The sequence below is a fragment of the Taurulus bubalis genome, assembly GCF_910589615.1.
Source record: "Taurulus bubalis genome assembly, chromosome: 5".
NCBI classification, from domain to species: Eukaryota; Metazoa; Chordata; class Actinopteri; order Perciformes; family Cottidae; genus Taurulus; species Taurulus bubalis.
The window spans coordinates 27,122,920-27,136,103 of record NC_136593.1 but is presented as its reverse complement, the minus strand read 5'-3'; the positions used below and the strand labels follow the sequence as shown (position 1 = coordinate 27,136,103).

At 43.7% G+C, this 13,184-nt stretch overlaps 1 protein-coding gene across 1 annotated transcript; it reads left to right on the top strand.

Moving 5' to 3' along the window:
• Positions 1 to 438: 438 nt before the first annotated feature.
• Positions 439 to 11,929, top strand: ptpra (protein tyrosine phosphatase receptor type A; the record flags this gene model as incomplete). The annotated part of the gene is made up of 21 exons (XM_079218565.1): positions 439 to 459; positions 702 to 783; positions 885 to 1,304; positions 4,666 to 4,765; positions 4,942 to 5,015; positions 5,475 to 5,611; positions 6,186 to 6,276; positions 6,458 to 6,534; positions 6,632 to 6,668; positions 6,765 to 6,862; positions 7,280 to 7,399; positions 8,038 to 8,204; positions 8,303 to 8,438; positions 8,526 to 8,675; positions 8,817 to 8,910; positions 9,051 to 9,127; positions 9,305 to 9,439; positions 10,004 to 10,129; positions 10,265 to 10,416; positions 11,064 to 11,199; positions 11,536 to 11,929. 21 exons carry the CDS (start codon positions 439 to 441, stop codon positions 11,608 to 11,610), a joined length of 2,505 nt encoding a protein of 834 aa, XP_079074691.1. The 3' UTR covers positions 11,611 to 11,929.
• Positions 11,930 to 13,184: the final 1,255 nt, after the last annotated feature.

The following is a 13,184-nucleotide window of genomic DNA, read 5'->3' as shown; positions in this document are numbered from 1 at the left end:
GATTTTATGGTTGTATATTCAAAAGGCGCAAGAATCATTTTTTGGGATTATTTTTCACCCATTTGAAACGTCTACACACCTAATAAATTGAGCATCTCAACATAGTACGGTTCCACTGACAAGTCGCCAGATCATATTGAATTATTGCTTTGCTCTAATAAAAATTTTAGGGAAAATACTGAGCGTGCTCTCTTCACACCTGTCTCTCTGAATACACCACATTGTGTGTGTGTGTGTGTGTGTGTGTGTGTGTGTGTGTGTGTGTGTGTGTGTGTGTACCATCCTCTCCTCCATTATTCATCCAGATACTGATCTTGCAAAAACATTTTTGCAAGGAATAAGTGAATTTATATATTTTCAAGACATGCAAAAAGCCCGAGAAACATAACGGTGTCTCCTGTCTCCGCTCTAGGACCACGCTGAGCGAATGAGTCACTGATGCCAACTTCGCTTCTTCAGGTGAGCGTCGTTGTTCACACGCAGGCTAAAACCACGTAGCATTGCATCTCCATTTCAATTGTAAGAATATTACCTTCCAAAAATGAGCATGTGGAGTAGAATAGAGGATTCCAAAAAGATATAGTGGATTATACAACACATGCATCTCTTGATCAAATGGGTTCAGTAACTTTGATTTCAATGAGATTGTCAGTTGTTTTTCACTAATGCCCTCTTGTCCCTTCTGTGCATCCTCCATGTAGGGCAGAATGGGTGTGTGTCCCCTGCTCCTGCTGCTCGCTCTAGCCCTCGGGGCCACAGCCCAGGATCTTGTCCCCATCACAAGTACGGATCATGTCAACTTCCTTTACTTATACCCACCTCTTTCGGTTAAAAGGCCCACAGGGAAAAGTTGCATCACGCTTTGCTTTCCTTCTTCTGTCCAGGTCCTCCAACTATCTCGGCCAAACCTACAGACCCCCCCGCCGCTCCCGCCCTCAACTTTACAGTCGCACAAGCCCCCACAGGCCAACCCACAACAATCGCCCCCGCAATCATCCCAGTGACGACGACGACGACGACAACCGCAAGCCCAGCTGGTGAGGAGGATGTAGAACCGGCTGGTCCCAACGCCACCGGGCGGTTGTTGCCAGGCCCCGCTCCCTCACCTCCAGCTCCAAGCGATGCCCCTCAGGCCCCGCCGAGCACCGAGCCTCCACCTCCTCCCACCCCTGTGGGGTCAGCCAACGAGACCTTCCCTACAGACGGCCCAACTCCAGATTATGGAGACGAGGGTGCAATCAGCGAGGAGCCGGAGACCACCACACAACCTGGGATGGGGGTCACCTCGGACACCAGCCCACATGGTGAGTGTTGATGCATGTTCTGAAATGTTTATTTAGTGTGAGACGACGTGATCTCTCTCGACTCCTTTTGGAGGGAATAGCCCCCCTGAAGCGCCGCAGAGTTAAAGAGAAAAGTGTCTAAACTTAATATGATTGTGCAGCACCTTTTTTGTTGTTGTCATACTGGGAAAACTCGTAGAAGACACAGAGATCCCAACCCATGGTAGCCTCAATAGACCAGAATGCCATGAATGTGTTGTGTTTCGAGAGGCTGTGACTCATTTTTATCTTGAATGGGGGGGGAAACACCCACTGGCCATGGCGTGGGTGTTTTAATCACTCTGCATAGCACCTCCAGCTTCATGGAAGATGTCACCATTCTCACCTCCAGTCACTCAGAAGTGTGGGAAACCAAGGAGGCGCTGTTCAGATTCTGTGTGTTGCAGATTTTGTCATGATGGTATCTTTCATTGTTGCTTACATTTGACTTTAGATGTTGCAAATCCGCAGTTGCTGCTTAATGGGGGCGGAAAAATAGACTTGGTGGATGTAGAGGTTTGTTTGTCAACTGCATACAACTGTGTCAGGGAGTCATATTTTGTGTGCGCTATACACACACTATAAAGACGACTGGGTGGCCCATTCAGGGTCGCCACTTGTCATCAGATCATCCAAGACACACTTTAATACAACGTGTGAACAGGAAGTACACAAAAGGTTGAGGCAATTTGGAAACGACAAGAAAACATCGCTTCATTAGAATAGATAAACATCACAGGTTGTCAGGGTGTTTGTTTGGTCGCTCCACCTAGCTGTGTGTTATTCATGCAGCCTGGCAAAGCGGTAGCAACAGCTAGAAAAGGCGAGCAAGTGAGCTTTCTGGTCAATAGTCGACCTTTTAATATTTTAGATAGTTGGACACTTTTCTGCTTTTAGACTCCATTGTAGCAGCGCTGGAAATACCCTGACGTGACGTGCCTGCATTTGACTAGTCATCCACAAGAATCAGAGTAGCAATACAACCCTGCCAAAAGCTGTTGCTTTCAGGTGAAAACAAACAGTGTTGGGGCAGTATTTCTATCTATTTCACTTTAAGAAATGCTGCTTTTGAGTTTATTTTTAAAGCATTTCAAGTGACGTCAACGCTCGGAAGCTGAAGACCATTTTAATTTAATTTATTTCAAGCGTTATTCGGCTTCATTTTTCCCGCAGCTTTGTGTCTGTGTACTGACCATCCTCGTAATATCCTTGGAAGTGAAACATGACCCACACCCTTTTCTTTACATTAATTATTCATTTTGCCTGATTATAGAGAAACGCACAAATCACCATCGAATGCCACCAACATTTTTATTTATTATCAAGTAAAATAACAGCAGGGATGTTTCTTTTAAATTTGAAACTGCTTTTGATTCAACAATTCCTGGAAAGTGTACTTGAGAATGAGCAATACTCGCTCCTGGTCAACATAAATACAACAGATGTGCCTGCACTGCTAATGCGGTCTGTCCATTACACAACATAATCACTTTGGGCTTGTAGATGTTGTGTAATTGCTCCATTGTCTCCGTCTTGCTGTGTGGAGCAGTTCTAGATGGTATGAGGTTTGTCAAGGCTGTATCAGTTCCACATGATGCCCACAGCCTGTTGTGCTCCCGTTCAGTTCAATGTACACATTGTCCGAGGGTGAACACTGAAAAGTCCTGGGAATTGTGCCTGAAAATGCAACATAACTGGGCGACGTTCCAAGCTACTCTCCCCCCTCCTAAAGTGCATAGGGAGCATGAAGTCAAACGATGCATGTTTTTTTTTTTGTCAGCAACGTTGAGAGCTTTCTTGAATTTTGAGTCGTTCCATAAAACAGCTGATTCTGTCGTTGCATTGTCGCCTCCATGGAGCAGGTTTCTAGAAAAATCTCTTCTTTTGTTGTGGCCTCGTGTGTCTTACAGGCCGGTCATTAGCACACAAACAGCAGCCAGGGGTTTTTGTGTGCACCAAACTGCGGTTGTTGTTCAGGCAGATCTCATGTGTTTTGTGTTAACTGCTGCACAGAAAGGTCAGCAGGAAGACTATAGGATGTGCACGGTGGAAACATATACACATTGGTCAGCTATTGTAGTCGTCACAAAGAATAGATTACCCAGGTCCGTGTAATATCTAATTTCTAGTGTTAAGCCTTTGTGACTATTGTGTATTTTTTTCCCCACCAGTCAGTAGCATCTCATGCTTTCTGGCTCATGATAGCTGTGGCTCAGGGGGTCGTTTGTTTAGCACAAGGTTGGCGGTTCAACTCCTGGCTCCTATTGTCTGAATGTGGAAATGTCCTTGAGCGAGACACTGAACACCAAGTTGCTCCCCGGGCGATTCACAGCAGCCCGCTGCTCCTACATGCTCGGGATGGGGGAACTGCAGAGGTCAAATTATAATGTATGTACCTTTATATGACAAATACATCTCTAAATACGGCATGTAGAATTTACAGCAAAAGTCCTAAATGTTTTACTATTTTATATATATATTATAGTTTAACTGAAGCTTGACCCTCTGCTTCTATGATGGTGTGTGTATATATATATATATATATATATATATATATATATATTTCTCGATCTGAAGGACAGCCTGTTGCACACTCTCCGCATCTCCATTTGTGTTTGTGCTTTTTCTTTCTCTTTGGAAAGGCCAATGAAATATTAACATGGACAACCATTACTGAAAGGAAAGATGCAGGCTGGTGTTGAAAGAGGCAAAGGTCACTTTACGGCCTCAGCTTCTTCCTTTTCTTTACCTCTCATTCTCACATATTGACAAACTGAGAAAAAAAACAGCCACTAGGGATCATACTTTTTTTTTTTTTTGCTGAAATTGAACATGAATGAGAACATGAATTGATTAGTTGATCAAAAGACTAAGTAATGTGCACAGCACTCTCATTGAATAGAAGGCTGCAGCCGGTTAGCTGAGCTTAGCATCGTGGCTGAAAACGAGGAAACTGCGAGGCTCGCTCCGTCCAAATGAAACCAGATCTCAGGTTCTATCTTGTTCTGTTGATGGTTGTGTTCTGGACTCTTTCCTGGCAGCGTGCAGTGACTTTGGGTTTTGCACAGCTTCAAGAAACAGTAGATCACATGTACTTAATTATGGTAAAATCCCTCTTCTGTGTTTTGTGCATATTTTATAATTTCTTGATAACGTTTGACACATCGGTAAGCTGATAAAACTTCCTAAGCTTATTTCGAATGGTGCAATGATTTGGCAGTGGAACTTGGCACCCGTGTCAAACCAAAATACTGACTCACCTCAACTATTGAGACACCTTTTTGATTTTCTTTTGCAGTGCACAGTGTTTATTATCCCTATTTTCTTTCCGTCTCTGATGTAGACAACACCCAGTCTGATGACATGCCCATCATAGCGGTCATGGTGGCCCTGTCCTCCCTGCTGGTCATCATCTTCATCATCATCATCCTCTACATGCTCAGGTTGGTGAAGTGCAGTGGATGTTGCACACGCTGGCTGGAGCCCTGTGGTGAAGGCCTTACGGTGCTCCTGTTACCATGGCAATGACTGATTGGCATTCAGCTGGAGGACGAAAGCTGTGTGTGTGTGTGTGTGTGTGTGTGTGTTAACATGCACTTTGATCTGTGTTGATTGACAGGTTTAAGAAGTACAAGCAGGCGGGAAGCCATTCCAACTCTTTCAGACTGACCAACGGTAGATCGGATGATACAGGTAAAACACACACACGTGCATCAGTGTGTTTGTTTGTGTGTGTCGACAGATGTGCGTCTGCACCGATCACTAATGTCTTTTTGTTTTGGGTTGTATCGGCAAATCCGCACAGCCAACATGAACCGACTTGTTCCTCTGAGTTTTTTGTGATAGGACTTGATTGATCTTGTTTCCCTAGCAGATAACATTTCACTGGTTGACTGTTGGCAGACAGCTTTTGTTCACTGTTATTACCTAACCAGCAGGGCTGCAGTGAGCTAAGCCACAGTGTTGAGTCACACCGCCCTCTGCTGGCCGTCTTTAGAGAAGAAATCAAATGATGAAGTCTGTGTTACTTGATGCAAGACCGCTCTGTTTCTTGCCCCATTCTCTCCCCCGTCTTTATCACCACCTGTCTCGCCCCTCCCTGTTCCTTCCCTCCTCGCCTCCTTCCTCCTCCCTTCCTGCTTGTCGGTGCAGAACTCCAGAGCGTCCCGCTATTGGCCCGCTCCCCCAGCACAAACAGGAAGTACCCGCCCCTTCACGTCGACAAACTGGAAGAAGAAATGAACCGTCGCATGGCGGATGACAACAAGCTCTTCAGAGAGGAGTTTAATGTATGACACACACACACACACACACACACACACACACACACACACACACAACACTGAGCCTGATGCTCACCTTTATCCCTGTTGCTTCATTAAGTGACAACTAAAAACAGACTAATAGTGTTAAACTGTTTGGTTTCTGATCAAACTAAAATACGCTCCAGTGTCCACTTCAGGTATTTCAGTCGCCAGGGCGTATGTGGAAAGATTATTAGAGCTCAACCTATTTAAATAAAATGTAAAAGTATGATTTGGTTTGATATCCACATATTTGTGTTTCGGAAGAAAAAAGAATCCAGAGAAGATGATTGTGATGCATCAATCTATTGTACATAATTCCCAATAAGCAGCTATGAGCTGCCTCCTATCGTAGGCTGACACCATTGAGATTGTGTGGAAACTACTTAGCAAACTAGTGGAGTTTGAAATGATCAGCTCAAACACAAAAAAAGTAGGAAAAACATTTGAGATAATTAGTCAAAAGTAATCTAGAAATGGTTTAAATTAACCGTAATAATAAACAGTGGAAATGATGTCTGTGTTAAATGCATTTTTTGTTTGTTTTCTGTGCGTTTAGGCGCTGCCAGTCTGCCCCATCCAGGCATCGTGCGACGCTGCATCCAAGGAAGAGAATAAAGAAAAGAACAGATACGTCAACATCCTGCCATGTGAGCAACAACAGTGACACTGACTGACATTAATAAAGCAGCGCTCGGTGTAACTGAGTTTTTATTAGAAACATTTATCAGTCTAGTCATAGTAAATATCAGACGGCTGACAGCTTACAAAGCGATCTACTGAGGTACATGTAATGGTCAGTTATGTCACCGTGACTCCCTCTCTCCTCAGATGATCACTCCAGGGTGCATCTCTCATCTCTGGAGGGAGTCCCAGACTCTGACTTCATCAACGCCTCCTTTATAAATGTTTGTAGTGCAGCATTTCGCCACAAAAGAGACATTTCTGCTCCAACGATACTCGGACGCACCCTAACATCTCTTCTTTAACCTCCTTCTTTCGCAGGGTTACCAAGAGAAGAATAAGTTTATTGCAGCTCAAGGTAAGGAGTGTGCTGCTGTGGTTTATTTAGCAAACAGGCTGCCTGATTATTAGCTCATTAGTCCCCTAAGTTTCTGTATCGCTGTCCGTCTCTCAGGGCCAAAGGAGGAAACGGTGAATGACTACTGGCGGATGATCTGGGAGCAGAACACGGCCACCATTGTCATGGTGACCAATCTGAAGGAGAGAAAAGAGGTAGGTTCATTTTGTACCGATTATAACATCCAGAGTTGAGTTATAAAAGAGTAGATAACGCTGTTTAAAAGCACACAGGAACAATATCACCTTCTTTATTTGGAAAGTTCATTAGTTCATTAATCAATGTGTTGTTGTGTGAGGGGAAGTCTTACTCTCATTCTGCTGCAACGTAGTTGGATTATTGTTATTTTGGACAACCTAATCTGGATGGTCAATATTTTTCCCATACCTGGAATTATTTGAGTATTCGTGTCACCCCTAGTTTAAGTTATTGTAATTCTGTGTGGAAAGAGGGGCTAACAAAGTAAGCTGCTCATTGTACGGCGTAACTATCTGTTAACTGTGCATATGACAATACAAATATCTTGATCTTTGTAAAGGAGCTTGATGTTAACGTTCCTCTCTGCGTTTCAGTGTAAGTGTGCCCAGTACTGGCCGGACCAGGGCTGTTGGACATACGGGAACATCCGCGTGTCTGTAGAAGACACGATGGTTCTGGTGGACTACACCATCCGCAAGTTCTGCATCCAGCAGGTAATACACCTTGTTCATGGTGCCAGGATATCATTGTTTTATTCTGTGTTTCCCCTCCACACACAGAGTGCATCAACAAAGTACTTTTGAAAATGATCAGGGTTTAGACGTAGGTTTGAAACTTTGGATGTGCTGCCATTTAAGTTCAGGTACATAAATGAAAACCTCGATGACTCTCGATGTGTCGTGGCTTTGTCGATTTCCTTTGTCTGGTTTCCTTTCAGGGTTCTCATGGTCATGGAAAACCTGGAAAAGTCATGGAATTTTAAAATGGATATTTCCAGGCCTGGAAAAGTCCTTGAAAAAATAAAATCCCCAAAGTTTAGTAAAAGTCATGTAAATGTGTTATATTCATGTGTTCATGACGTTCATTTACGCTGAGTTTGAAATAATGAATATGCTTTTAAAAGAAAGACTCAAAATATAAGCAGGCATACATACAGGCATCTATATAAATGTTTATTCTTTTAATCAAACTATTGTCTCATTCATTTGTGTCATTTAAGGTTTACTGTATGCTTTGTATTCTCATTGTTAGTATAAATACTACATTTTCTCACTTTTTCATGTTTCCACAAAATGTTTGGTCATGGAAATCCATTGGTCAAAATGTGTATGAACCCTTCTTTGCGCCTCAGGTGGGAGATGTGTCTGGGAAGAAGCCCCAGAGGCTCGTCACCCAGTTCCACTTCACCAGCTGGCCAGACTTCGGGGTGCCGTTCACCCCTATCGGCATGCTCAAGTTCCTCAAGAAGGTCAAGAATTATAACCCCCAGTATGCCGGGGCAATTGTGGTCCATTGCAGGTAAGTGGATCCAAGCTGGCCTACTCTTATCTTGTATTTGTGTGTCTTTGTCTGCGTGCCACGCACAACTCTCAACATGTGGTGTTTCTGTCCGTCAGTGCCGGCGTGGGGAGGACGGGTACCTTCATTGTGATCGATGCCATGTTGGACATGATGAACACGGAGAGAAAGGTGGACGTGTTTGGCTTCGTCACCCGGATCAGAGCCCAGCGGTGTCAGATGGTCCAAACTGATGTGAGTCCAGGTGTTGACGCACTTGATTGACACCTCCATGATGCAGCGTTTCCATGCAATGATCACTTTCTCCTCTCTGTGCCACAGATGCAGTACGTGTTCATCTTCCAGGCGTTGTTAGAGCACTACCTGTACGGAGACACGGAGCTGGAGGTGACTTCTCTGGAATCCCACCTGGCCAAACTCTACGCCCCGTCACCTGGAGCAGGCTGCAGTGGTCTGGAGGCCGAATTCAAGGTGTGTGTGCGGGTGGCGTATCCCAGCCATTGAACACACCTCTGCAGCCGAATGGTTTCATCCCAGTGACATGGGAACATTTGGTAAGTGAAGCTCATCTGACACATTTAAAGTCTTATGTCATGATCTCCTCACTTCTAGAAGCTGACATCCATCAAGATTCAGAATGACAAGATGAGAACCGGCAACCTGCCTGCCAACATGAAGAAGAACAGAGTCCTACAGATCATTCCATGTGAGTGCTGTGTGTGTGTGTGTGTGTGTGTGTGTGTGTGTGTAGACACACAGTAATGAACATAATGAAATAACCGATATATATGGTCCCTGTATCAACTCTTCATCAATCAAGGTTCATGTTTCTCGTTGCACAAACAGATGAGTTCAACAGAGTGATCATTCCAGTCAAACGAGGAGAGGAGAACACGGACTACGTCAACGCCTCTTTCATTGACGTGAGTGTAGAAGCACCTGGATAAGAGTAGATCGTTTCCGTTCATTAATGCAGGCAATCGATCAGGGGGCTCTAAAGTCTTCCTTTCTCCCTCCTGCTGTTTTATTTTTGTCTCCTCCGTTCATCCCTCTTTTCCCCGTGGACATCACTTCCTGTCATTCCCTGCATGCGGTCACAGGGCTACCGCCAGAAGGACTCCTACATGGCGAGCCAGGGCCCCCTGCAGCACACCATAGAGGACTTCTGGAGGATGATCTGGGAGTGGAGAAGCTGCTCCATAGTCATGCTCACTGAGCTGGAGGAGAGAGGGCAGGTGTGTGTGTGTGTGTGTGTGTGTGTGTGTGTGTGTGTGTGTGTGTGTGTGTGTGTGTGTGTGTGTGTGTGTGTGTGTGTTCAGATACTATTATTAGATATCAGGTCAATAACTGGCTAAAATAGAATATTGATATTGGATGATTTACTCAATGCTAACTTGATGCCACCAGTCTTGTATAACATGTTAATAATCTGAGCAAAATGTCTTGATCTTTAGTGGTTTTCCAGCATTTCTTCATGTCAGGTCTATAGTAATTTGTGATACAAAGTATTGGTGTCTAGATGCTGCAACAAAGAGTCAAAGTAATAGTCACACCAGGAAATCATCTTAAACGGCCATAACTGGAATTCTAGAATCCACTTATTCAGGATTTTGTGTCACTTTCCTTCTTTGCTCATGTAACTAATGATGTTATTGTAATTAGTTTCTCTCTTTAATAGACATCATTCTCTGTCCAGAGATTGAGATGACATTCATATTTGAGATTTCCTTGAACTGTTCGGAACCTTTGCATGGCGTTAAGCGTGGTGAATCTGACCGTCTCCATTATGGCTCCTGCAGGAAAAGTGTGCTCAGTATTGGCCCAGTGATGGAGTGGTGGTCCACGGGGACATTTCCATCGAGATTAAAAGGGAGGAGGAGAGCGAGAGCTACACAGTGCGTGACCTCCTGGTCACCAACAACAGGGTAAGGAAGGACTTCCTTTGCCCTTTCGAGCCCAGATTAGCTAATGTTCTTATTTTATGCCAACAGCAATCTTTGCAATACTACCTATACAACATATCCTGATCTCTTTTCTTTCGCCCTTGTCCATCTTTCCAGGAGAGCAAGCCTCGAGCAGTGCGTCAGTTCCATTTCCACGGCTGGCCAGAGGTGGGCATCCCCACTGACGGTAAAGGCATGACCAACATAATTGCTGCGGTGCAGAAACAACAGCAGCAGTCTGGCAACCATCCAATTACTGTGCACTGCAGGTAAAGCACACACACGGTCTTCTTGACTCGGTATGTTGCTGTTTTTGAGCTGTGTGCACCAGCGCAAAGGAACATTTGTATTGCAGCTGCACATGGAAATCAAGTGTGCTTGGGAAATTGTCGCATTTGTTAAATCACGGGAACAAAACAGCTCGGGAGAATTGTTCTCTTCTTCCTTGTGGCTTTCAGGGTTCTTACGTTCATGGAAAACCTGGAAAAGTCATGGCATTTTAAAATGGTTATTTCCAGGCCTGGAAAAGTCCTTAAGTTCAGTAAAAGTCATGTAAATGTGTTATATTCATGTGTTCATGACGTTCATTTACGCTGAGTTTGAAATAAGGAATATGCTTTTAAAAGAAAGACGCTCAAAATATAAGCAGGCATACATACAGACATCTATATAAATGTTTATTCTTTTAATCAAACTATTGTCTCATTCATTTGTGTCATTTAAGGTTTACTGTATGCTTTGTATTCTCATTGTTTGTTTAAATACTACATTTACTCACTTTTTCATGTTTACACCCAGATGTTTACACCCAGAATTTGGTTTAAAGTCATGGAAACCCATCCATGCTCCCCTCTCCTAACTCCCGATATACTGCAGCGTGTATACTGAGGTTCCTGTTTTGCCTGTGTGTGCACAGTGCTGGTGCTGGCCGGACGGGGACTTTCTGTGCGCTGAGTACAGTCCTGGAGCGGGTGAAGGCAGAGGGCATCCTGGACGTCTTCCAGACCGTCAAGAGCCTCAGACTGCAGAGACCACACATGGTGCAGACATTGGTGAGGCGCCCTTTGAGCCTTAATAGGAAATTGCATTTTGGATTTTTTCCATTGTCAAGTGAGGCATTTGCTTATGAACTTGTGACGTTGCCCCGAGCATGAATATTTTTTCAGTTATTAACTCTGTATAGACGGAGGTGGTTTTTAATTTAGTGTATATTCTCCTGTGTTTGACACATAGATGCAAAACAATGCTTTCATCATGCATTAATACTCAAACTACAGCGTACAGTGATTGTACTGATGTCTGCATTCTAGGCCTTTATACAAGGGACATACAACATGTATACGTAGTTCCAACTTGCATAACTTTCCCCGTCTTGTCTCTCTCCTTAGGAGCAGTACGAGTTCTGCTACAAAGTGGTCCAGGAGTATATCGATGCCTTTTCTGACTACGCCAACTTCAAGTAGGGACCAGCCATGGATGGATGGATGTCTGCGTACACTTTATACAAACATATGCACGCACCAGAACACACACGCATATATTACCATGCTGAAAGCTGCGCACTCCCATCTGATGGATTAAACAAAACGAAACAAAAAAGACTCGTCACAACTTTATCTGTGGATGGGATGAACTGCCCGAGGGAAAAGGGAACAGAGGCCTCGGCCCGGAGGACAGGGCAACGCAGGTGGACAGAGAAAATAACTGAGATGCCTTCTTGAATATTTTGTAATATTGATCTTGTTAATACAGCCCTTTGCCCCTATCTGCTTCCCATCTTCCCCTAACCTCCCCCATATGTATATATACTTACTGTGTTGCATCATATTACTTTGGTTTTAGACACAGTTTTGAGTTTGGCTGCATTTTCGGGTGGCACCTGTAATGTATTTTATTGGTATAAATATATATATATATATATGAATCTAATGCTTTGGGAGCTAATGTCAAGAAAAGATCCAGAGTCAAGGTGGTGATGATTTGGATTCTTCGTCTTTTTTTTTTTTATTACTTTTTAGGGATAAAGACTTCAAACTTATTTGGCTTGACCAGAGCCGTATTGTCGCAACATGTGTTGTAGCAGTACACACACACACACACACACACACACACACACACACACACACACACACACACACACACACACACACACACACACACACACACACACACACACACACACACACTGTCTTCATGCCGATTCAGTTCCATATGTCGAGCCACTTACAGTTTCTCTCCTTTCAGGGGTTCAGATGTCGCTCACGATTGGAGGTCAGAATATCTGTGATGTATCTCAAGGACTCAGGTTGATGCCAAAACACACACACTAAATACCAGGAGCCATTCACTTCTTTCTGTGTGTGTTTGTTTGAGAAGACGCAGTGTGTTTTCACATCACTGTCTTCTGTCTGCGGGATGCCACAATGTCTTTTACTCACTTGGTTACGCAGCTCTGGAGTCTGAGGCCATGTTTAGACATTCAGGATGAGAAAGCTCTGTTGCTGTTAAAGGATCTGCTTGACTAGAACAAGAAATTGGAAAAGTAAAAATAAATAAATACCCATCTTTTTTTACAGAAAAGACTTTCTTAGAAAAATTGGTCAAACCTTTATGTTGAATTCTCTTTTACGGTCGGTTACTGCCAAATCACAAACGACATCATCACAAGTCACTCCATTATTGCATCATAGAAACCAACACATGTTGTATACCCGGCATATTTCTTCTTCTTGTTTACAGACACATGTCAGTATTTCTCCTAGATTGTGTTGAGCTTTTCTTTTCCCTAGTGGTTTCCTTCACTCATTTATGATTTCTTTTATATCAGCCTCACATCACTATGCTGTATTGTCACAATTCTAAAGATTTATTTCCCACGATGAACACGGATGCCGACGAATGTCTCTTTTAATTTGAATGCTGTTGCTAACATATTCCTCCAAAATGTATACATTGTTACTTAAATAGTGAAGGTGTGCCATGCCATGTTTGCGCAGATTTCTTTTTTTTTAACGGCTGTCCTGTGAGGACGTTAAGA